This window comes from Cotesia glomerata, linkage group LG5 (assembly GCF_020080835.1).
Source record: "Cotesia glomerata isolate CgM1 linkage group LG5, MPM_Cglom_v2.3, whole genome shotgun sequence".
NCBI classification, from domain to species: Eukaryota; Metazoa; Arthropoda; class Insecta; order Hymenoptera; family Braconidae; genus Cotesia; species Cotesia glomerata.
The window spans coordinates 18,476,327-18,503,821 of NC_058162.1; the positions used below are offsets into that span (position 1 = coordinate 18,476,327).

The 27,495-nt window shown below is 30.2% G+C and overlaps 1 protein-coding gene across 15 annotated transcripts in view; it reads left to right on the plus strand.

Moving 5' to 3' along the window:
* The window catches only part of LOC123265780 (guanine nucleotide-binding protein G(q) subunit alpha), a 66,443-nt gene that overhangs the window by 15,117 nt on the left and 23,831 nt on the right, over positions 1 to 27,495 (plus strand). For all 15 annotated transcript variants that reach the window (XM_044729686.1, XM_044729690.1, XM_044729689.1 and 12 more), the window contains 2 exons: positions 26,428 to 26,612; positions 26,689 to 26,843. In XM_044729686.1, the coding sequence (XP_044585621.1) occupies positions 26,428 to 26,612; positions 26,689 to 26,843 (340 nt within the window). The remainder of the gene's footprint in view (positions 1 to 26,427; positions 26,613 to 26,688; positions 26,844 to 27,495) is intronic.

Genomic DNA, 27,495 nt, shown 5'->3' on the forward strand with positions numbered 1-27,495 from the left:
AGTCTTAATTTATTATTAAAAGTCTATATTTTACGAATTTGTAAAGAAAATTTTTTTTAATCAATAAGAAAATCGATTTTTCTCTCCTAGTAACTTTTCAGTCGTACTAACTGGTATCCGGGCCAAATGCTGTTTAAGTCGGTAACACGTTTTTTAAATCATCTTATCAATTCCAGCTAGTGATTCATTGTATTTAAGAAGAAGAATTAAATAAAGAAAATAATTATGTTTGATTCAAACGAAAAGATACGTTAGTTTTTGTATAATTCGTATTTGAACATAAGCTCATCACATGTCCCACCAGTCACGCAAAAAGATAGAAAAGTGGTTTTCCCAACCTTAAATCTGAATGTACAGTTTTTTTTCTTTGTAGAAGTAACAATAAACATGTTAAAAATGATTTAAACTTCTTATAATTGTCAAAAAATCCAAAATATAGTTTTGAAGATCATTTAAAATATGTCCCACCAGTCACATGTGACTGGTGGGACACTGGCTTCTAGTCAATGCATGATAAAATTTAGTTAAAGTACTGAAATTTACAGCTTTATTTCTCTTAGTGATTTTCAGTTAAATGATGAAATTTTTTTTTTAACCGAAATAATAACTAATTTGGCGATTTTTCTCGCCGAATTTTCTCGCAAGCTATCCTCCCAATTATCCTGTTACGTGCGAATGTGGACGCTTCACGTAATACTTGCCGTAACTCTTATTCTTTCCCGCTTCACAACATTATTTAATTTTAAAAATGTGGAATGCTTCACGATTTTGCATGTCATCCTTATTTATGAATCTTCTCCTATTCTCACTTTATTTCTTGTATATTTTTCTGAGTACATACATATTTACTATTCTCCTAAGATTCATAACCCGACGAAAACAGGATAAAAACGGACGAATTTTAAGAGCAAATTAACTTTGTGTTTGTTATTATCTAACATATTTATTATTATAGTTTTAGGAACAAATTTTTTTATGTTCGTTATTAATTAACACCTAAGTTTATCAAGAACGTGTTGTCAGCATGCTAAATCCTTTATTTGTGTTTTTTAATTAGTTTTTTTTCTAATTATCCTAAATAATTTTTAATTAAATATATAAACAATAATGTTTCTAAGGTTGAAATAATATAAAAGTCTTTTTAATAAACAACTTGATGTAGACATTTGGTACTTGTCCCACCAGTCACAATAAAAAACAATCTTTTCAATTGTTTCTACGTAGGTAATCAGTCTAATTCTTTATAATATTGAATGTTTGTAGGATAAATTTTGTATTGAGAAGGAAATATTTTTTAAAAGTTTAGTGGTCGAATTGAAATTCGATTTTAAGTATACTGCGGTAAGAGAGAAGGATTTCTCGATGTCCCACCAGTCACACTTAGTCAAACGATAATTACGAGAAACTTAAAAAGTAATTGAGGTTTTTGACGAAGGGATGTTGTTAATTAGTTATTCTTCTATATTATAAGATACATTTTACTATAGTATACGTTTCAGTCACATAATTGTACTTTATAATTGATGGAATTCCAAAGTCAAATGTCCCACCAGTCACTATGGAATGCCCCTATAGTCTTATGAACGTGGACTTGGCGCAATTTTTTACAGAGAAACTGTTTTTGTTCGGATCCAGACTTTTACTTGAATATATTCAAATGAGACCATCAATTGTGTCTTTACTTTGTTGGAAAATATTTTTAACCCTCTTAGTCACTATTAATAGCATTTAAAATATCAAACTTTTCTCAGTATATTAATAAGTCTATAAAACATTATAATGAGTTTTGTTGCAGGAATTTTGATCACTTGTTACTTTTAAGTGACTACAAGTTTTGTTATAAATTTTAATTAAAAAACATTACACGATTTAATCTCAATATATGTTTCTCGATATAAGTTGACTACGCGCCATTCGGCTACATGCAAAATGCATAGGTAGATTTCTTAGATAAATATGAAAAATAAAATAGTATTTATACTTTAATATAAATTCATTAGATTTGAGATATATTTTACTATTAAAAAATCATTTTGAGCAAAATCACTTTTAAACTTTTTTGGAAATTCAATAAATTTTCATGCACTTTTACTGCTCGTAAGCTTACTGATTTTGTATTGCTTAAATATATCACAATTGAGGTATATTTTTATTTGGTTTAAAAAAAATTGATGAAGACGATATTTTTCTTGTGATTTTGACACAATATACACAGTAAAAAAATTTTCGTCATTGTGTCAAAAAATTTTGTGTTAAATATTTAACACTTTTCCGTGAAAATTTAACACTTTTTGTGTTGATTTTTTTAAATCAACACAAAAAAGTGTTAAATATTTAACACAAATTTTTTTTTGACGCAATGATGCAAAATTTTTTACTGTGTACAAAATGAGAAAAGTTGAAAGCGAACGCTATCAGTTCTCCAATTGACAATTCACAATACTAGCCAACATTTATCGAATTTTATCATTTGCAAAAGAGGTACATTAGCGTATAAAAACATGTTACAAAAAAAACTTTTCGAAAGAAAACCACAAAATAAAACACATCACAGTTGCAAAAAATAAAGCTTTTAAAATCGGATAATGGAGCTAGCGAGCCAGGAAGAAAGAGAAAAAAATTTGGACTGATCGATCGGCGTGAAACTTGGGTCGGATGTCGAAGTCACCAACGATTACTGAGCGTTGGATCGCGTGACTTTCGACCGACAGTTTATTCACATGGAACGTTTTGTAAGCAGCCTGGCAATAGTTGCTGTACAGGTCGATAAACCTTGTCCCTGAGTACGCGAACTATGTACTTTTATATCTCGTCACTGCAGTGATAGAAAAACAATCTTGATTCAAGAAACTTTTTTTCTTCAAAACTTGAACTCTTGAAACTAGATATAGATATATCTTTCAAGAATTTTTGTCTCTTGGTTCAAGGTAGGCGCTAACATTGATTCAAGATGTTACCGACTTGTATTAAGAATGGCTTATTTTTTGAGTTATTAATTTACTTATTTCCAAAAAATAACTTTTTTTTTGGTATAACAATTAAAGACTATTTAGTTTTTGAAATATACTTTGATGAATTATTTTAAGTTTTTTAAACGATAATGTTATTTTGAATGAAAAACTTAAATGTATCGATTGAATATAATATAGCTCTTAAGCCAAGAAAATCTAAATCAAGACAAGAAATTCTTGAAGCAAAAGTAGTAATATGATAGATTATAAATTAGTATTTTTATTGACAGGTGTATTTGATGCCTGCCCCCCCCCCCCTTCCGACCAGCAGCACTCGCTTCGCTCGTGCCGCAAATGTCAGGGGCAAGCATCAATTTTTTTCAACGCAATTTTTTGCGTACTTTCGACTGGATAGCAAGAAAACTAGTATACACTACAAGGGCAGAAATTTGAGAGCCCTGAACTGTGCGACATGATGCCCTCGGCTTCGCCTCGGGCATCATGGCGTGCAGTGCAGGAATCTCAACTTTCTGCCCTTGTAGTGTAATATACTATATATAATTTATGTTATTTAATATTGTGTTTTCATGAAAATTATCTATTTTTTACAAATGTTTATTAATTTAAAAAATGCAAAAGTCAAGTTCTTATATTACTTTAGACTTTGTACGTCGTTCTGTATATTTTTAATGTCTTATTATAAATTTTAATGTTTAAAATTATCAATATTAAAAATTCAACTGTAAATTATTATATTTTCATTTTTTTAAGACGATATCAATTTTGACGATATGCAATTGTTTTGTTTAAATAGTAAATTTTCAATTTTAGCATTTGCTACTAACAAATATTCGTTAAGCAATAAATATTTACTGTTCAAAATTCTATTACTTAATGATTAATTAAGTTTGAATAATACTTCTCTACCCCAGTCTTGGTTAACGCTCGGGTAATCATTGAGTCAGCCAAGGCTAGGTTGCCCAATCCTGGTCCAAGCTCGGGTAATTATTCGGTTGGCTAAGATTGAATACCCATTCTTGATTCAAGCATAGGCCAATGTAGGTGCAGGATTATTTATTTATTTATTTATTTATTTATTCATTTTACGCCAAGCGGCAATATACATTAAAGATATAAAATTAAATTTATTAGATATATAGAATCAAATAATATTTTGTTACATGATGGTGAGGGGGACAGATAAAATAACAATTTTGAAAATCAAAAGTAAACTTGCAAGTGCTAGATGGGGAGAGGGCAGAATTTAAAAAAGGATTAATTGTATTTTTGTATTATTAGTGTTCTGGTATGATCAGTAGATGTCTTCTAGTGTTGTTGATGAAGGCGCCGTATGAACCTCCGTAGAACTCAATTTCACCTTGATGGGAATTTACTAGAGTGGCTAGTCTATTCAATGGACCGTGTATCACGTAGTTCTTTTTAGATTTGGATGTTTTTAGTAATCTGTTGCGTCTTAGGGTTAGACCCGCTGGAGCAAATTCGAATAAGCTTAGTATGTCAGGAGCATCTATAATTCCATTCACCACTTTATAGAAGAAAGTAAGGTCAGCGACCTGTCGACGGGCATAAAGTTGAAAGATTTTGTAGTACTTATATGCTTCGTCAGTGGAGACGATGCGACTGGGAGACGATAATCTGTATGCTAGAGTTTTCCAAAACTTACGTTGGACTTTTTCCACTCTGATTATCGAGGCGTTGGTGAAGGGACTTCAGATTACAGAACCATAATCCAATATAGGAAGGACCAGCGATTGGAAAAGACTGATCAGCGTGCTAGGATTATTAAAATCTCTTCCGCACCTAAGGATAAATCCCAGAACCTTGAAAGCCTTGGAGTTCATCTTGTCTATGTGCTTCGAAAACGTGAGTTTGTAGTCCATAACGATGCCTAAATCTTTTACCTCTTCCACCTCGATTATCTTAACTCCTCGCAGAACGTAGTTGGTAGGAATAGAGGTGTGTAGTCGGGAAAAGGAAACAGCTGCGCATTTGTTTGTGTTGAGATCTAGCTTGTTCTTACGGCACCAGTCAGAGAGACGATTTACATCTTGTAAGATGCGGACATCTGATTCTGTTTTGATCGGCCTGAATATTTTCAGATCATCAGCGTAAAGAAGGTATTCAGACAAGAAATGGTTATCAATGTCGTTGACAAAAATATTGAACAGCACTGGACCAAGGGGGATCCTTGCGGTACCCCTGACAGCACTTCGTAATCATCCGACAAATGACCTTCAACTCTGACCTGGAGGTGTCTTCCTGTGAGATACGAGCGAATCCAGGAAAGGGCATTACCACTGACTCCGTAGTCATTCAGTTTACTAATGAGTATTTCATGGTTAACGCGATCGAATGCCTTACTGAAATCAGTATAAATGCTATGGACGCAGTAACCCAAATCCATGGCGTTTAGTAGTTGGTTCACATATAGAAATAAATTGGTGGTGGTGGATCTACCTCCCGTGAAACCATGTTGTTTGGTTATTATGATGTGCTCAAATGATTTAAGAAGCTGAGGTAGAACAAGCTTTTCGAAAAGTTTGGCCAGGGCAGACTGGGTGCAGATAGGGCGGTAATTCGAGATCACTGACTTTGATCCGTCTTTGTGTATTGGAATATTATAGGAAAATTTCCAATATGTGGGGAAAACTCCCAGGCGGAGAGATTCACTAAAGATGTGAGTTAGTGGTTCACATAGTCCTATGGTACAGTTTTTTATGAAGATATTGGGTAGACCGTTAGGACCAGCGCCTTTTTTTGGGATTTAGAGAGAGTAGTCGTTTGAGTACTCGGTTTTGATCTTTAACATAGTTCCAGAAGAATCGGATATCAGATGATAATTTACCTTCAACAGAGTTGACATAATCTCAATAGCATTTTAAGCTTAGATTTTTGCATTCAAATCTTAGTTTGCTGAATTGTAGATAGTTGGATTTAGTTCTCCTTTTTTTGTACTGAGGTGGGCTGATTTTTTTAGTTTAATTTTATGAATAAGTTCTTCATTGAACCAAGTAGAAAAGCTTCTGGGTGTGTGACAAAATATTGGGACAAATTGAGCTACACCTTCGTAGATTTTGGCATACAGCCAATCCAGTTTGCTGTCGATGGTTTCGAGCTTAAAAAGCTCGATCCAATTTGTTCTTAAGAAGAAGGAGTTAAGTCCAGTGTAGTTTGCCTTTTTGAACATGTAGGATGCAGAGTAGTTGGGGGCCAATCCTGGCTGGAAATTAAGCTGCAGATCAAAAGCTGGATGATATTTGTCTTCTGGGACCATAGCGAGTGAGGTTTCGAGACATAGGTTCATGTTACTAAAGCACAGATCCAATGTAGTGTTTTTGACATTTAGAATTTTGTTGTGTTATATGCAGTTTAGGGAGGAATAGCTATCGAAAATCAGTTTCTCACAGTCGACCTGAGGTGAACTGCTCGGAAGGTTGAAATCACCAACGATTATGAAATTGACCATTGTCATTGTCATGTTCACTGGCAGTTCCTGTATGGGTAAGGTGACTCTAGGGTTGGCTAAAGCTGAGTTCTTTAGCCTTGGTCCATGTTAGGGTTACCATTCAACGGCCAAGGTTAGGTTACACAATCTTGGCCCAAGTTAGGGTAACTCTAGGCTTGGCCAAGACTGGATTATTGAGTCTTAGTCCAAACCTGGGTTATCATTGAAATGGTCAAGGCTGATTGCCCAGTTATGGCCCAGGCATGGGACAATATAGATTTGTCAAGATGGGTTTCCCAATAATGTCCCAGGCATGGCCCCGTTGTTCAACTCTGGGGATTCCAGTATAGGTGATAATACAACTACTTTAAAAACGGGTACCATCTTTTTTTCACCTTGCACTCATTGAGAAAAACCGTACTATCTTTGTCGTACTCGCAACAGCAAAGCTATTACAGATTCATGAATTGTTTTTAAACAAATGAAAATTTCGTAAAAAATGCTCTGATAGAAAATACAGTAGAACCTCGTTAAGTCGAATCTCGATAACTCGAAAACCTCCGTAACTCGAAGAAATGTTTCATCCCCTTGCCTTCAAGCCGTAAAACCTCCTAACTCGAAAACTCTATAACTCGAATTTTTTTGGCTCTCCCTTGGAGTTCGAGTTATAGAGGTTCTACTGTAGATAATTTAAAAATCTGTCGAGTAACAGAGAATTTTTTCTAAAATTTTTCTCTGTTTAGGAGAAATTCATGAAGTTGCAATAGCCGGGACTGGCTCTTGAACGTTACGATTTTTTTTTTTTTTTTTTTTTTTTTTCTTTCAAATTAACACAAAATTATTTGATTCATATTGCTAATAGCGATCAATTAGAATTCCGAGTTTAACTTTAATGAAAAGTCTTGCATGGCTAGCGCAATTTTAGAGAGATTTACTTGTTTAAGTAAGATTAGAAGAAATTCATGGGTGGAATACAAATTAGAGATAAACGATGATGAAATAAGTAATGTTTGATTTTTATTATTTGCCGGTAACACAGTTTTTTGGAAGCTTTTTATTTTACGAGATAAAGTTAACAATAATCAATCAATTGTCGTAATTAAGGGATAATTATCATCAATTTAAGCTTAAATACAGGTCAATAAAAAAAAATATTTTTTTTTCATTTCCAAGTACTTAATTAAAATTAACCTTATTTTTAAACGTAAATTAATATTTAATGTGATAAATTTAGTTTCTTTAACCAAGGAAATTTTCACTTGATCCAAGATGGCCCTAGTATTTATAAAGAAGCTGGTAAATTCAAAGGTGTATAACTTAAACGCTCATCACATCATAACGAGATGATTTAAATTAACGCTTTCATGTAAAACTTTTTCATTAAAAACTTGAATATTACTTATAATTTGTCAGTCATTTCAAACGTCAATTAGAATAAAAACGATCTACTATACTTGCAGAAACAAAAATGATGATAATAATAATAAAATACTTTATTTAATAATTTAATTCTAAAAAATCAACTTTCTTAACAATTCATTTTTTTATGTTTGTTTACATTTTCTCACAAATAGAAAGTATCTTGCGAGTTGAATACCTTAACGCGTGTGATAATTTAATTGAAAATGATAAAATTGCATGCGCAAATCGATTCTGTAAAGAACTCTGTTTACAAAAATATATCGCGTTACAGATGCCATAAAGGCGTATTATTATACAGGAATCGGGAACTATAAGGTCACACCAAAAAAAAATTTGAACTTTTTTGATCCACCCTTATTTATTTATTTATTTATTTATTTATTTATTTATTTATTTATTTAATAATGCCAAGGCTGATGCCAAATGGCAAGGTATACAAAATATTTTTGCAATAGTGGATACAATTTTATAAAAATTTGAATATAATGAATATAATAATAAAAATGCTTATGATAAACTATAATATGATTAAATTTAATTTTTTATATGATTTATATGATTTAACTAGGGTAGATGGGTTTATATAATATCTGTAGTTATACAGTCAAAGATAATAAACAATATGAATTATAATAACATCGAGAGTGACAATAGGTAACTTAGTTTAAGTCTCTTGCTCCATTAAATAATTAAACAGTTTAGTTTTAAAGACCTCAATACTGGAAGCACCAATAATATCAGGGGGCAATGTTTGCCAGAGACGAATAACAGTGATAACAAATGAATTTTCATAATAATTCGATGTAAAATGCGGAATTACAAAGTTAACATTATTTGATTTGAGAGCTAATCTTTGTGATCGTCGAGAATCAATATCAATAAATTGTTCACTTAAGTAAGTCGGCTTATCTATTTGTAATAATTTAAAGAAATATGTTGCTATAAAATAAGTCCGTCTCGATTTTATGGAAAGCCATTTTAATAATCGACGATAGGGAGTTACATGGTCATCACGTTTAAGACTGAAAATGAATCGAATTGAACTGTTTATTGCTCTCTGTAATTTTAAATCGTTTTCTGCCGTGGAATCAATAAGTACAGCACTACAATAGTCAATTAGTAGAAGTACAGTAGCTGAAATTAATAATTTTCTTATTTCCTGAGTAAAAATATTTTTTCGTACTTTAAGACCATGAAGCGCTGAGTTTATTTTCTTTATTGTGTAAGACACATGTAGCTTCCAAGAGAGATTATTACTGATGTGTAAGCCCAAGCATTTAGTCGAATTTACATATGGCAATGCAATGCCATCAACAACAATAGGAGGTATTAAGTTTGCATCTAACTTTCTTAATCTACCATTTGATCCAATAATTATTGCTACCGTTTTATTTAAATTCAATTTTAACCCATGTTCTGCAGTCCAATCTGCAATAGCTTGAGCAGCTACTGTAACCTTTTGGATTGTTTGTAGTAAATGAGGTTGATGGAAATGATAATAGATGTGTATATCATCTGCAAACAACCCGTATTTGCAATTTATAATTTTTTTTGCAACTAGATTTATTACTAAAAGAAAAAGAATAGGTCCTAGAACAGAGCCTTGAGGTACTCCAGAAGTCGTTGCTAAAAAGCCCACCGGGGAGCCATTTTCATCTATGATTGACTGAGATCGATTTGAGAGATAAGAAAAATACCAACTTACAACTTCAATAGAAAATCCCAATTCGACCATGGCTATCAAAATCACCTTTGAATCTACATAATCAAATGCTTTACTTAGGTCAAACAATACTAGTACTGTCAATTTTCCTGCATCTAAAGCATGTCTCAAGTCATCAGTAAGTTTTAAAAGTGCTGTTTGAGTACTATGATATTTTCTGAACCCAAATTGGTATTTGTCTAATAATTCATTTTGCTCTAAATAGTTAACAACCTGATTTGCAACGATTCTTTCAAAGACCTTACTTAGTTGAGAGAGATTTGCTATTGGTCTAGTATCAGATGGTGACTTGGGTGGAGTAATTTTATTTAACGGAATAATAAAAACCCTCTTCCAAATATCAGGAAAGATACCCGTCGCAAACAACTGATTAAATAATGAAGTAAGAAATAATGATATTTGTTGAATATGGTCTCTCAGCCAACCTAGATTTAAGCCATCCGGACTTTTACCTTTAGATTTTTGCAATGTTAAACTCAAGGCTTTGGTAACATCAACAATATCAACCATGCTCCAATCGAAAGAGCAGTGTACTTTACTGCTATATAGTATAAATAGTGAGTCTAGAAATTCTACATTACAAGGTTCATGTTGTCTGACAATTGTAGCATAATGATCGCTAAGAACATTGGGATCAAAGTAGTCTAAGGGAGAAGATTGTTTTCCTTTTATTAACCCTAAATGCTTGAACCCACTCCAAACAGTACGGCCAGTAGGTAAATTTACAAGGGCATTTTTTAGATAAGTTTCTCTCGCATGATTTAATTCTAATTTTAATTCTTTTCTTCTAATCCTAAACTGTTTTAACATAATTTGATCACAAGTTCTCTTCGCAAGTTTATACAATTTATCACGTTCTCGGCATTTATTTTTTAAATCTCTTGTAATCCAGCAATTTGAATTGCCATTTATTTTACATATTACTACTGGTGCATGATCATCTAATGCATCTAAAACACCTTTCAAAAAGAACTCCAATAATTCATTTGGAGTGAATGACTCCACTTAATGACTTATGACTCTCACGGTACCTACTCCGGAACCATGAGGTCGAATCAAAAATTTTTTTCACGGCAATCGACGTAATTATTGACTAAAAGTATAAAACAGATGGAAAATTCAACTTTTGGAAAAATTTTTTTCACCATTAACTTACTTCAAAATCATAATGAGGTCGATTCTCGAAAAAAAATTTTTTGATATGCCTTTAGGCCTTTTGAACAGTATATTTTGCCTGTATACGCCTTTATGGCACCTGTAACGTGATTCACAGACTCAGCAGAGTCTGGCGCCAAGTTTTCTGCTCTGCACGATACGATACTGATACTGTCGCGAAGCAGAAGTTGCTATTAACAGGATAGTGAGGTTACGAAAACTCTATATTAACGGTAGCAATATTATCGTGCATAGCATCCGAATGGATCGCGACGGGCGCTATCCAGACTTCTACTCGGAGCTATACGGATTGTACCTGTAACAATACTCGGGTTGCAATGCAGCAGATGGCGCCGAGCAGAATACTTGTTTCAGTGTAATTTTCTATTTACCATTGAACAAATGATTACTGAATCATGATTTTAGAATCAGCTCTAGGCATTGATCAAACCTATCGAATAAAAAAAGAATCAGGCCAATTGATTGTATCAATTAATAATTCATTAATAATGACATCGCGTTTAAAAAAGCAGAAGAGTTATTAAAAAAAGAGATTGGTGACAAAATAGCCAAAGCCTTAGCAAGTATGTCTGATGCTTAAAAACAGTGATATATCCGTTAGGTTTTATATATTTATAATGAAAATTAATATTAGATAATAAAAAAATTTCATTCATCTTACAAATTTACTTTTCACTACAATAATAACCTATGTCTGTAAGCTACTTGCATTTATTTAGAACTACCGCGCCGCCATGCCTTTATAGCATTTCAAACTTCCCGCCTAGTACAACTTTGCCAAGTCACCATCTCTCGATTCAAGTAATGAAAGAAAACATGAAAACTGTTAAAAGTAGCTAGTTTTTAGCATTTTTTACAACAATATAAATACCGCTTGTTTTTATTATTTTTACAGGAACATATTCGTTATATCTTCAATTATTGATTTTAAGTTTTTTAAAACAATCGTAAGAAAAGTACTATTGTAATTCAAAAAAATGTGTGCTACAACACTGATCGGGGTAGAGTTCAGATGTTAGATGTGCAAATTTTTCAAATTTTAATAGTCAATGATAACAAATTTAGTACCGCAAAGTTTATTTAGCAAAATTTCTACTTTCAGAAGACACTTAAAAGTATGTGTATTCAAAATTTTAGGAAGATTGAAACAAAAGTAATTTTTTTGGGAACGTGCTTGAAGCTTTTCCGTTGTTTTGGTATGCATTCTTCACTGTTTAACCGGACATGATTAATTTAAAAACGAATTGTATGTTGAAATCAACTAGATTTCATTTTTAGATGTAAAGAGTATACTTTAGCACTTCAAGTTTAAGGCATGCAATATTTTCTCGTTTAAAGTCAATTTCTTCCTGTTTCAATTTGTCAATGTTATACAGTACAATAGCAGCTTGATATAATATTAATATGCAAAATAAGCAAGAATTGATTTCAGTGTGGTAATTTATAAAATCGAGCTTAAGGTTGCTCCAATGAGTTGACGATGGTATTTTTATAATGATGATTTTTAAGATGGTTGCTATTCCTAAATTATATTTCTTATTTTATTTTGAAATAACAAAATGTTACTACAAATAGAATAATTTTTGAAGTTTAATAACTCAAGAAATTTTGTTGGTTACTATTTAGGTAGTTCGATTGCATAATAATAAATAATTCCAAGAAATAATCTCTATCCAAACTGGTATTTGATTTGATTATACTTACGCTCTGTTCATATACTTGTCTGTAATAGTAAATTTTATGGTGCGGATATGTAATAAATAATAAATAACATTCTAGATCGGGAGGTATTGTAGAATACGCTGAATATTTAGGGCGTATCCACGTAAGTACGAGTGTCAATACAATAAACTAAAATGAGCTGCAAGTGGAGTTTAGTAACGATGTATAGAGAGAACATACTTTATACAATTTATACTACAATGTATGTATGCAGTTGCTACAGCTAGATCAATATTTAAACTACTGTAGACAAAATACAAAAACGATATAATCTTGACGATGAAATTTAAATTCAATAAGATTTTAATAGTGATAATTATAATTTTTTAGTCTAGTTTAATATTAAAAAATAAAAGTCCATAATTGGTATGATTAATTAGATATTTCAACTCATAAATCCTTATTTTTTCAGGCATATAACGTTACTATTATTCATCCAGCTATAGAAAATTCAATTATTTTTATGTTTCATTTTATTCACTTCCTTTTTCATAAATAATTTTTTATTTTGCTTTCGAATAATTTTCTTATAAATTAACGTACATTAGTACGTTTCTTTTAGTTGTAAATACTATACCGTGAACAACTAATCGAAATTTTAAGAGTTATAGCTTCACACTTTAGTTATATTTTTTTCACGTTATTAAATTAGAATATATTCCACACAAATCGACATTGTACCTCTCGTCTGTTAAACACGTGTATCAATACGTTCGGAACAATGAAACACCGTATTCTCTTTTCTTTTATCGATAATAAAAAGTGATGCTATGTATATACATATGTAGTAAGTTTACTACTTTTCGACGAAACCTTCCCAGTCTGGGTCATTGATTTGGTTGCAGTTTTTTTCTTTTATTAATAGATTAGAAAAAAAAAATTATGTATTGTAAACCTCAAAATAAAAATTACAAAATAAACATTTGTAAAAATCACTCTTAAATAAAAACAAGGAGTGTATATTATTATGTATGCAACTGAGTAATAGTAAAACAAAGAGGTTTTTTAACCTAGGTTGATTTCAAAGTTTCAGCTCAATCCTACTAAGTTTAGCTGCTAAAATATTTTATTTAGAAAAGAATTTAATTTTTTAGTGATTTTAATTATTTTTATATGTCTTAAATTAAGTGCGAGTACGGAGATATGTTCTATTATCGCCTAAAAATAAAAATCCCAACATTTGGCGTCATTAAATTGTACCTTGGAATTATAATGTGCACCAAATTATTATTTTTACATGAAAAAAAAGTGTTAATGGCTTATGGTGGGGATTTTTAAAGTCTGTATAAAGGGGTGATAGATTTTCTAAAAATCAATTTATCAACTTAATTTATTTTTTAATCTCATCATCTAATTTATGGGAACCCATACAGGAAAATAAGACGGGGCCAGATATGAGCCACGCTTGGCGCAATGCTGTCTATCTCGAGCCAATGCTTGTAAACCCGCTTTGGCCCAGCCTTGGTAGAAGTCTGAAGTGATAACAGGGTGCCAAGCTTGGTTGCCTAGACTGGCCCAAGCATGATAACCAAGACTGGCCCAAGATTGTTAACCAAGACTGGCCCAAGTATGTTAACCAAGACTGGCCCTAGTTTTTAAGCCAAAGCAAGCCCAGGCTTATTCACCACTATAGAATTTACTAAAAGAAGTAGATTACAAAATATATTTAGAATTTAATTGTTTAATGTGAAACCAAATTAGTATTAAGAACCCAATTTCAAATAAATTGAATTCTCTGAAATAAAATAGTAAAATTCTACGAAACGGTTAAATTATTTTGTATAAAATGAGTAGTTGTTAGTTGAAATTATAAAAAAGGAATTTTTTAATTGTCAATAATTTATTTCAATTTTGGTGTAGAGCTAACGCAAGTTTAGACGACTTAACTCTTAATTTAGACCTAACTTTCGCTAATTATAGAAATGAAGTGAAAATCGCATTTACCCTAACCGAGATTCGAACCCGAGCCGCGCGCTTGCCAGACCGACCACTAACCCCTACGCCGTACGACTGATAAGTTAACGCACATCTCACCATTCATATAAGCTAAATCTATATGGTGACAGAATGTGACGGTTTATTATTTATATAATTTATGTTATTTAATATTGTGTTTTGATGAAAATTATCTATTTTTTACAAATGTTTATTAATTTAAAAAAAAAAGCAAAAGTCAAGTTCTTACATTAACTTTAGACTTTTTAAATCGTTCTGTATATTTTTAATATCATATTATAATATTTTAATTTTTTTTTAAGACCGTATCAATTTTGACGATATACAATTGTTTTGTTGAAATAATAAATTTTCAATTTTAGCATTTGCTATCAAATATTCGTTAAGTAATAAATATTTACTGTTCCAAATTCTATTACTTAATGATTAATTAAATTTGGATTTCCCATTGAATGGCCAAAGTTAGGTTGTCCAATTCTGGCTCAAGTTTGGGTTGCCATTCAACGGCCAAGGCTAGGCATCCCAGTCTTGGCTAACGCTCGGATAATCATTGAGTCGGCCAAAGCTAGGTTGCTCAGTCCTGGCCCAAGTTTGGATCTCCATTGAATGGCCATGGCTGGGGGACCCAGTTCTAGTCCAAGCTCGGGTAATCATTGGGTTGACCAAGGCTAGATTGCCCAATCCTGGCCCAAGTTAGGGTGACTCTAAGCTTGACCAAGGCTAGGTTATTCAGTCTTGGCCCATGTTAGGGTTACCATCCAACGGCCGAGGTTAAGTTATACAAACTTGGCCCAAATTAGGGTGACTCTAGGCTTGGCCAAGGCTAGGTTATCCAGTCTTGGCCCATGTTAGGGTTACCATCCAACGGCCGAGGTTAGGTTACAGAAACTTGGCCCAAGTTAGGGTGACTCTAGGCTTGGCCAAGGCTAGGTTTTTCAGTTTGGCCTAAGCCTGGGTAATCATTGGAATGGCCAAGGCTGATTGCCCAATTATGGCCCGGGCATGGAACAATATAGGTTTGCCAAGATGGGCTTCCCAATAATGTCCCAGGCATGGCCCCGTCGTTCAACTCTGGGGCTTCCTGTATGGGTAGCGCTCTCTACTGTCCCAAACATTTTAACCTTATTTTCTTCCAAAACAGTACCTGAGTACTGCACAAATAGTAATCGGTGTTGTTTTTTTTTCTTCGTGTACAGGAAAATTAAAACTATTAAAAATTAACATTATAATAATTATTTTCAGTAGATTTCATAGAAATCTAACTATTGCATTTCTCCTCATGTCGTTACTTTTGAAAAATTTTGCTATTTTCTGACTCAGGTCGTCAAGCTTGTTTAGAAAATACCATTAGTTCAAAAGTTTATATATGTATGTATTTATATATATATATATATTTATACGATACAACGCCGCTTGTAGACTGAAAAAAAAAAATTCTTGACCGGAGTGTAAATTTTCTTGGCTCAAGAAAATATTAAGGAAGGTCGAAAATTTCATAAATGAAGTCAAAGTTTCTTGAGCCAAGAAAATTTTTTCTTGCTCAAAAATAACTTTTGTTTTCCTTAAAATTTTCTTGGCGCGAGAAATTTGTTTTTTGTATGTAACGACGATAGCATCTCCAATTCCTAACCTATTTTAATGGAACTCAACATTCTTAAATTTTGGACAATTACAAAGATCAAGTTCAAAGACAGCATTTTGAAATTTTTAAAAATCACATTTTTTCCACTTCTCTTTGAAATAACTATTGATTGGGACAACTTATCGACTTTCTATAAATTTATATGAAAGCCCATTAAGGTAGTACCTCCACGAAAAGCATATTTCAAGAAACTTATGGAATTTTTTTTATCGAAAGATAAATATATTAATAATTCACTACCAAAATTTCAGATCAATTCACCGCACCGTTTTTGAGTAATTAATTTTCGAAATTGCATTTTTTATACGTAGAGGTATAGAGAGATGGTAAAGTTAGTATGAAATCTATTTGCATCACTTGAGTGGTACGGAAGATTTCATACTAACTTTACCATCTCTCTATACCTTTACGTGTAAAAGATGCAATTTCGAAAATTAATTACTCAAAAACGGTGCGGTGAATTGATCTGAAATTTTGGTAGTGAATTATTAATATATTTATCTTTCGATAAAAAAAATTCCATAAGTTTCTTGAAATATGCTTTTCGTGGAGGTACTACCTTAATGGGCTTTCATATAAATTTACGGTTTTGACTGTACTTACATTTCGGCTGCCGAGTGGCTTTTTTCAATTTATTCTTGTAGTATACAGTAGGTAATTATTTTTTTTCCCCCGACGTTTGATATAAAATTATGATAAAATTTAAAATCGTATTACCGTTATTAGTGAAAATTTTTATATTTAAACCTTACTTTGATCAATTTACGTATGAAAAAAGTGCTTAAGGCATTAATAATATGCTCATTTGAATCTACCAAACATTTTTAAATTTTAATTACAATTTTTTCTTAAGAAAATAAATAACAATAACAAAGCATTTACTTTTGTCCAGCCGTTTCGTAGAACGTATAAAATTAAATTATAAAACCTGAACTTCCCGTACTGAAAAAAAAAAATATATGCCGCATATACGGGGGCAAAAAAAAAAGTATGTGGCGTATATATTTTATATGTGCGAAGTATATGTATTTTTGCCAGCATATATGCGTATATATATTTTTTCAGTGTGGGTTGAATTCTTCGTGCAAAGTATTAAGATCTACTCCGTATGAGTCATAGTGATGAGCAAACAACCTGTATATCGATGGACCGCTTTTGGTCATTAGAAAATCAACTTATTTTCCTGATTAAATATGCATCTTACATATATTATTGAGTAGAGATTCATTAAGAACATGTTTTGCGGAAGCGATCGTCAATAGAGACCGCAGAGGAGTAGTGCGTGTTGAAAAAAATTAGATTTTTACTTATAAATTGTTTCTTGAAGATAAAAGGTATAAGGATGTTAAAAATAAATATGTTTAGAATTATTCAAAATTATAAACACCTTAAGACTTTAAATTTCGCATGTATGTTTTTTTTTTTTTTTTTTTAATTCGTAATCCTCAAAAATAGATTTTGCGAAAATTGGCTTCTAAGTAAACTTATAAGGAGTGAATACAGAAAAAATTAATGTCCTTGAATAATGCTTTCGAGATAAAAAATTGGTCAAGATTGTAACAAAAAAATAAATTTCAACTGACGGTGGAGAGGCCAGTTGTCATTTATCCTTGTCCAGGTCGCCCAACAATTGATTAAAATGCTTAATAAACAAAAAATGATTTGGGAGGTAACTCTTAGCCTCCCAAGCAACCCGCAGTTTTTCTTCAGGCTGGGTTAGTGCACGATTTTGGACGCCAGCTATTTTTTTACCAGGAAATAGCAAACCTCAGATTTTCCAGGGCCGATCTGCAGTTATTCCAGGGAAAGATAAATAATATACTATAATATTAGGAAAGAAAGGAGGAAGTAATTTACGTAACTCAAAATATTAATAAATCAGCAAATATTAATAATGAACAAATAAATTATTTATTCAAAAGGAATTTACTTAAGACTAAGTCCAGAGCCGAATTCCTTAGTCGGGTGGACTATATAACAACAATAATAATAGTCTTGCCGCGTACAATTATTAATTATTGGTCTAGATCCTGAGTAGACCGTTTATTTTATGACGACGTTGATTATAAACTAAATTATTTCTAAATAATACTAACTGAGATTTACCCGAATTCCCCAGTCGGGTTATCTCGACGAAATATAATTAAAAAATTAAATAAATAAATACTGGCTGACTCGAATAACTAATAACGATTTTTAATACAAATTATTCGCCAGGAGACTACGCGGTGCGTGGATAATAACATGGCTCAACTTGTGAGTACTCACCAAAAAAGGAAACTCGAACTAAGATGCCAGATCCACACTCCTTACATTATGCGGACTCCCGCATGTCTCCCGATTTTTATTTTACAAAAAACTACGAGACCTCGTGCCCGATCACGAGGGCCTCTCAAGTCATTTACCAAAATTACTAGTCCCTGTGCTCGCAATCGATATTTTAGGGAATCTCCCGTGCGAGCCAGGGCTATGACATATTACCATTAATCAATATTAAATGAAACAATAAAATTATAAATAATCCAGTACAATTTTCTGAAAATAAATGTAAAATTAGTACTTAAGAACTAATAATATTATTATATAAATTTTCAAATATAAATGATATACAGTATATAAGTTAATAAAATTAATACAAAATAATAAAATTATGAGACACACCGAGTGTGGATCTGTTACCAACTCTAGGCGCAGAGAGAGACGCACACAAGAATAAAATTCGTGTGACAAGATGTCTCTTGAATTGGGGAGACCTCCAATAAGAATTCGTTGTGAGAAAATCCTCCTTCAAGAAATGTAACATGGAAGAAAATAGATTTGATTCTGATAATTTTCAATGATTTAACCACACCGACTATTTGAATGAGATAGTCAATTTATTATTAAGCAGCTGCTGTCACGTTAGTAAAGTGTAAGAGCGTTGATGAAGAATTCTTGTTTATTTCCATAAATTTTTGACTTTCTGATTCAACAAAGTCATTTTTAGGATTTCGTTCCTATCATATGAAATTGATGAAAAAATATGAAGGTATTTGATTGACTTTTTTTTATTATATTTTAAGAAAAATATTTTGACAAGTTTTGAGTATAAACGCAGAATCCGAAAAAATGAATGTAAATGCAAACTTATAGAAGATTGGGTGGGGAATGTCCTATATTATGGTAGTAATGATGACCATACGCTCGTTAACTGAGAATAGAAGTAAAATCGAAGAGACGAATAGAAGAAGAACATGTTTTACGACTAATTTTGCAGTACACTGTGGTGTATATTGTACAGTGTAAGAGATCGTACACTGGTTATATTCTATCAGTGTATATGGATAGGATAGAATAGAAAAGAGGAGCGTTAGAGCAAGCAGACGAGTATCAAGGCAGCTGTACTCTATAGCTGGGGATACGATGGTGAGATGCTCGTCGACATCTATCGATCCATTTTACTATCTTCCCTCTCTCTCTCTCTCTCTCTCTCTCTCTCTCTCTCTCTCTCTCTCTCTCTCTCTCTTTCTCCCTCCCCTTTTCTCTCTTTTGATTTTTCCAAATTAATGCGGTTTCGATGATGTGTTGTATTGATTTTATTATTTCCCTTTATCAATTTTTATGATATTAAAAATTGATAACGAGTGTCGTGCAATATTTGTGTTTCATTTTTCGATAATTTATCACACTATTATCACTTATAACTTATTGTAGTCTTTTTAAGTAAGTGAAGAGAAAAAATGCTTCATTACTAATAAATTTTTACTTAAAAAATCATCCTCTGTGATAATTATTTAAATATTGTTTCCTGAACTTTTTTTTTATCTTTACTGTAGTGATTCTATATTTAATTACTTCTCATTCTTTAATACTTCCTTGCATAATACATACATACCAAAGATTAGATCAAATTTCAAACGTCTAGCTCTTTTTATCAAATCATACAAATCAACCATAGACAATATCTGTAAAAGTCGTCGATTTATAGTTTTTAATTATACGGCAATGCATTATTGCAAAAGAAAAACATTTTAAAAATCATTGACCCGGTAGCCCAGTTTTAAAACTTACGAATATTTTCAAGATTTGAGAACCACTTCCATCTTTACTTGCATTTATTGAGAGAAATCGTGCTTTTTTTGTTGGACTTGTACAGTAAATAAAAACTTGAAATTTCAAAAGAAAAATAAAAAACTCTCTTAAGAGATAGACTTTTAAATAATCTATTAAGTATTGGAGCGTTTTTCTGGAAATTTTTATAAGCATAGAAGAAATTTATTAAACTGCAATATGAAAGAACGCCTCTTGAATCTTTTGAAGAATTATATTCGTAATAGTTGAAATGTTTTTTGTTAACATTTTCAAACTCTTCAAAGTAAAAATTATTTTTCTCAAAATTTTGTTTGATAGAAAGGTCGATTGATTCAGAATTTTAAACGCGAATGATTATATAGTAAACATCAATTAATTAAAAATTTAAGGTTTGTTATTTCATTATATATTTTTACTAAAACTTCATAGGACCACATCAATTTACGAACTTTACGATAGTAGCATCTTTTTTTTGTAAATAAAAGAAAACCTTATGAGATTGTGAAAATTAATTAGAGCTAAGCAACAATAGTTTGGAAATTTTCCACCAACAGTAGTTTTCGAAAAAAATAACCAGTTTTTACCGAGCTTGTAGAATTGGTTACAAATTTTCTAATTGCAAGAAGTAATTAAACTTGAAAAAAAATTTTTTTAAACAGTTTTCTGTCTTCAAAGTGAAGAAATAAAGTATTTTTTTGTAAAGTTGATCAGTTTAAAATATGTGAAACTTTATTTAACAAATCACTTTCTTGAAAAATTCTTATTTACGATATTTTTTAAATATTTAGGTCATCTGACAGTTGGTGATAAGTTTTCTTCTAAAATCAATTTTTCAATTGACAGAGTAGTTAAATTAAATGATAGATTGATACTTTTTCAAAATTTTATTATTGTGATTTCTACCTATTACGTACAAGATAATCTGTTTTAATTTTTTTTTTCTTGAATCAGGTTTTTTTTTATCCGTGTATAAAAATTATTACTTATTTTGAGGTCAAGAGTAAATAATAGTATACTTCTCTTTTTAGGAAGAAAGTATAAAATTCTAAACCACGTGTTACATTTAATTTATACAATGCGTGTGTATATAATTTTAAAATGAAAATTCTGTTTAACAAAAATATATAATATAATGATGATATAAATGTGATTTCACAATTATAGTTTTCAAACTAATAAAATTAAATTCTTATTTATTATAAACAATAACTTCGATTAAAAAAATCTTATTTATCGATCACAATTTGCATATAAATACATGGCTGTGGAATTTTTTTTTTTTTTCATTTTTATTACACATGCGCATGGTGTTGCTTATGCTTTGTATTAAAATAAGACAGAGATATTATCTAATGAAGTGACACTTGGTTAATGGTCTATAAATTTATATGTGATGGTTGAAGTTGAACTAATTATTTTTTTTAATGCTCTATTTCAAAATTACTTGCTCATAAAAAAAAAAAGCATAGAAAAATAAGTAGTAACTTATTTATAGGATTTGAACACTTAAATCAACAGAACTTATCTTTTCAATTGATTACTGTTTTTGAAAAATCGATCAAAAAACTCCTTCAAAATGAGCGCACTAAATTTTCTCACGGTCCGTTCGTAATGATATCCATCGTAATGAAATCCCGCATCGCTTACAATTTCTGAAGTTTATTTTTTCAAATAAAGTATCATGTAAGCAAACTGTAATTAATTTTCAATCCAAACCATGAAAAAAATTATTTAAACAATACAACTATTACGTTATTAAAAAATGTAAATGTCTTAGACAAAGAATAATAGAAAAAATATTAGTATAATATTTTTTTTTATCGCATTTCGTTTCGCCTGAAATCTCCCGCGTGCACTGGACTGTTGTACGTTCATTTTTCCACATTATGCCTTCATTATTTTTAAACCCGAAGGCCTCGATCAGTTTTTAGATGACCTCGGTATTTTTTCCCTATCAGAAAATCTGAAATTTCATATAAACGTCATCAAAAATAAAGTACTATACAAGACTGTTAACCCTAGTAGAAATGCAAGCAAGTATCTAGCCAGTAAGTGGCTAGTTTAACTAGACTTAAGCTAGGAACTGGCTAGTATAATATCCAGTAACTATCTAGTTACTGGCCAGTTTTATTAGATATCAAATAAAACATGGCGACAGTTGTAGGATTTGAGGTTATTTGAAATTGAATGTGGATAAGTTTGTTACAATTCAAAATTATACACTGATAGAAGGATTTTTTAACTATTAATATTTTAATTTATTTGAAGACAATTATTTAATTTATTAAATTTTAATGAATATTTTTTAACATTCAATAAAAATTTATTTGGGAGGAAAGTAAATTTATTAATAGTTAATAAGTATTTATTAATAGTTAACAAATTTTTATTAACAGTTAATAAATATTTTGTTCAGCGAATTTGTTTCGCTTGCAATGTCATATGATATGAAGATTGCTTATAAATAAAATTCATCTTTATAAATTATTTGCAATAATTATATCACATTATAATAACGTTTATTGTAACATACCGAATTCTATCACAGCTCATAATTATCTTTTACATTTTTAAATATTAAAAATGTTAATTTATTTAGTGAATTGAATTATTATCATGTATTCCAGCTATAGAGTTATAAAAAGTGTCAAAATAAACTGCTATTTTTGCTTTTTATTTTAAATAAATATTTGTTAACAGTTAACAAATATTCATTGACCATTAATAAATATTTATTAACTGTTAATAAATATTTATTAAATCCTTTGATGTTAAAAAATTATTTATTAACAGTTAATAAAGCTTATTAAATATAAACAAATCCTTCTATAAGTGTAATAATAATAATAATAATAATAATAATAATAATAATAATAATAAAAATAGTGGTAATTAATAAACGAAATAATTATAAAATTTTTAATAATTTATCTCGATGACAGTCTTGAGTATTTGTTTTGATTAATGCCCACAATCGTAATTCGGTATGTCGATTTTTTTTATTTTATCTATTTTTTCAAATATATAACAGATTATTTTTATATTGAAATACACAATTATTTTTAATTATTTACACTGTTTCTTAATATTTACTAAAGATACCTCAACTTACAGGTTAAAGTGAAAAAATAAACATACACACACTAGTATAAGTAGAACATCGGTGTGACCAATGTTTACGATTTAGTTGTAGGTGGCGCAATTTCTAGTTTTTACCTAGTTTCGCTAGCCAGTTACTGGATTTGATTGCTGGCCAGTTACTAGATATGATCGCTAGCCAGATACTAGATTTAATCAAGTGAAAAATTGATCATTTCTACTAGGGAAGATTCATTACAATTTTTGATATTTTATTGCAATTGGTTAACAAAAACCGTAACTCAATTTTTAAAGTTACTTTAGAAGAGAAGCAATAAAACATTGAAAAGTAATGTAATCAAAATCAGAAAAGACTGGTAAAAAAATTGCAAATACAATCACAAACTAATATATTTTATATGTCTGATAATGATTATATCTGAGAATGACGGTGAAGTAGCACGAAGTATATATAACTATATACATATATATTTTACACAGTCGTGTTAAGTAATATAATAGCAAAGAGTAATTGAATAATATGGAGTATGAAAAGTGTATAGAATGGATACCCTGTTATGTGCGAAGATGTTGAGAATAGAAGAGAAGAAGATGGGCAAAGAGGTCAGAGGGAAGCTGTGTTTGGTGCAGAAAAATCGAAGAATTACGCGTGACGGTGGTTTCATTCATGCTTTTGCACGAGCAACAACAGCGACACGCCCTGGCCAATAGACTAGTGTAAGATAAAGTAAGATTCAAGTATGTAACCATAGTTCCGTAGAGAACGAGCTAGATGGAAAATGGTATGAGATGCTGTTTAGAGCACACAATTCGATTATTAGCAATCTTCTCTGTTTCTTTTACTTTCATGCAAAAGTTGATTTCGGTAGACGCGGTACATAACTTTAAAAATTAAAAAATCTAACTTTCTGTATGATTTTAATTCACAAAAAATAAAATGCAAAATTTAAATATTTCAAAAATGCACGACATAATGGTCGTTTAACTTCTAATAAAAAAAATCATTTATTTCTTTTCTCATAGATGTTTCCAGGTATTACGACTAGATATCTATTAATTCTTTATCAAAATTAGAAATTAGAATATCGTGTTGAAGGTTTTTTTATTTGTTTGATAGTTTGCAAAACGTCTTGGTTTTTTTTTTACTAATAGAAGTATAACAACAAAAATAGGGACAAATTTTTCTCATAAAAGAGTCTACTGCTCCACCCAATAAGTCGTGCAATATTATGAAAATTACTTCATCATACGTACTGTGTGCTGAATGATAATTCTTTATAACTTTATGATATCTATACTCGTGCAATAAATAAATTTATGAAAAAATTTGCTTATCCTCTGTGCAGAGGTAAATTATCTGATGATATTGATTTCCGGTGTCTGACTTACTCTCCGTGGCTTTTTGTCGTTGTACTGAATTCTAGATACCCGTAGTGCTTCGAAATATGAAGTCACTAAATTTCTAAGATACCCTTCCGGAAAACGTCATTCAGACACCGGTATTTAATAAACGAAAGGCATTTTTTTGATTATGAAATGAATGGAAAGATATTTTTTTTTTTTTGTCAGAAATGTTCAAAGAATACCTCGTAATGCATCAATCGAAAGAAGCTGCAAGTATTTTTGAAACTATAATTTGTTTTTAAAACTTGAGATCTGTGAAGTTGGAAGAATTTAAAATGTTGTAAAAAAAAGACAAATCTTTCATAAAATATATTTTGTAATAAAATATTTCACTAGTTTCAATTGTGCATAAGAACTAACTTCATTAATACTCTAATTTAATACAATGTCCCAACATATATAACTGTTAATTTCGCCATCGAATTTTTTGTAATAAATAACGTTTGGTCTTCTATTTTTGAACAAATTTGGTTTAAAACTTGTCAGATAAAAATTGTATCTTCATTTTGTATAAATACAACAGTAGTCGAATTTTCATATTTTTTGTGAAAAATGGTGAGGATTCAGTGTAAGAGAACAAAAATATTGGAGTAATCAATTAATTGTGAAAATTATAAAGAAATAAATTTCTTTTCAGAAGTAAATGTTACAACCCAATTGTCTCTTTTTAGAAATATTATAAATACTCACAGACGTTCATAAAATAAATTGACGTCAAGAAAACTAAAAATAAAATTATCATTTTCTTTAAATATTAGAGATTCATTATTTTAAATTAGAATACACTTGTGATCGAAAAATAGTTAGATAAATTACTCTAAAAACTAAACCCAACTGTTATACTGAAACAAAATTTTTTATCAATAAATTATAATTGTTGGTTGAAGACTTGATGAGTTCAAAATTCTCTGTTGAAGAAAATAAAAAATATTCAATTTAATCAACAAATTTTGATATTGATCATTATGTTAGTACATTTTCTGTGAAATATATCAAAAGAGGTAATTTTTATTGTAAATAAAAATAAAATTTGTTATTTTATTTTAGTATGGTGATCAGGTCTACTGTAACATAGTTAATCATTTGTAACATATAAGAAGATCAATAATAAGAGTATTTTTTCGAAATTAACATGATTATTGATCTCACATACCGACATATATTAAATATAACTTAACTATTTCAATAAGTATGATATATCTGTAAGTCTTAATACCTGAATATGCGTAAATTTTTTGAAAATCTTTAATTTTGTTTTCGTTAATGGTAAAATTTATCATTTTTTGTTTGTATTTCACAGAAATTTCCATTAAGTTAGTTGTTTTACGCAAACTGTAGCGTACTAATTGCGGTATAGTTTATGCTATTGCTTATTATTTCTTACTCATAAGTATTTTCGAACACTTTTCTTATTCATTATTAATATCTCAAAAACTATGTAGTAACTATGGATGAAATAATTTAAAAAAAATTAACAAGTCGTTTAATATTAATTTACTTCCTTATGAGAATCATAAGAAGGGTTTCTTAGTTATAATTTTATATTTAAGAAAACTTTTTGATACTCCTTAGTGTGCAATCTAACAGACTCTAAAAAATTCAATTTTTGAAATATAAGCATATTTTTCTAGCATTATCTATCATTTTCAAAGAATAAATTTTTCAGCAATCACAATGACACAAACTAAAAGTTAAATATGTAGTTATTAAAATTGATGCCTTCATTTTTATGTAATCTTCATCCTTATAATTAAAAGCATAAAAAATTTAATAGAAATTAACTATTTGATTGAAGGTACTGGTGAATCAGGGAAATCAACATTCATCAAACAAATGAGAATTATTCACGGTTCTGGTTATTCGGACGAAGACAAAAGAGGCTTTATCAAGCTTGTATACCAAAATATATTTATGGCAATGCAGTCAATGATAAGGGCGATGGATCTCCTTAAAATTTCATACGGTGATAGCTCAAGTCAAGTATGAATTCAAATCATTATATTTTTTAAATTCTAACTTTATTCTTGCACAGCTAATCGATGACTTTTTGATCCAGGAAAAAGCAGAGTTAGTCAGGAGCGTAGATTTTGAAACTGTGACGACATTTGAAAGTCCGTATGTAGAGGCTATTAAGGATCTGTGGGCAGATTCCGGTATTCAGGAATGTTATGATCGACGACGAGAGTACCAACTTACGGATTCCGCCAAATAGTATGTAATTAATTATACTATTATTTAGTTTATAGAAATTCATAACAGTAAAATTTATGGTATTTTTTTATTTATTTTACTTTCGAAGTTATACATTTAGAATAACTTTGGTGACGATTATAATAAGTAATAATATCTTAACCAACATTTTTTGATAGTTTATTCGGGTTCGAAAATGTTTGTTTAATGAGAATACGTAGTCAATAGAAACTCTTCATGTTAAATTACTATGTTATATAGCTGTATTTATGGAATAAATGACCAATCTAAATTAAGCTATATAATATGAAAAATAGCAACGTTATTATGAAACGAAAATTAATACAGCTCAAATTTATTAAATTTCTCATCATTTATTTTACACTTGTTAGATTTAAATTTTATTAAGAAATATTATTTATTAAAAAAGTGTGATGAAGAATAAAACTTTATTTATCTAGTTTTATAAATTATACAATTATTTCCAAAACTTGTTACGGCTTCCTGCCTTTTTTTTTTAACTGCAAGAATTTATTAAAGAAAAATTTTTTAAACAGAAATTATTATATTATTATCTACCATCGGTTAAATGACGAAATGAAAAAGTAAAGGGGCTGAAACAGGAGTTTTCAGATAGTCCAATGATGATTATGATTCCTTTTTAGAAAATATA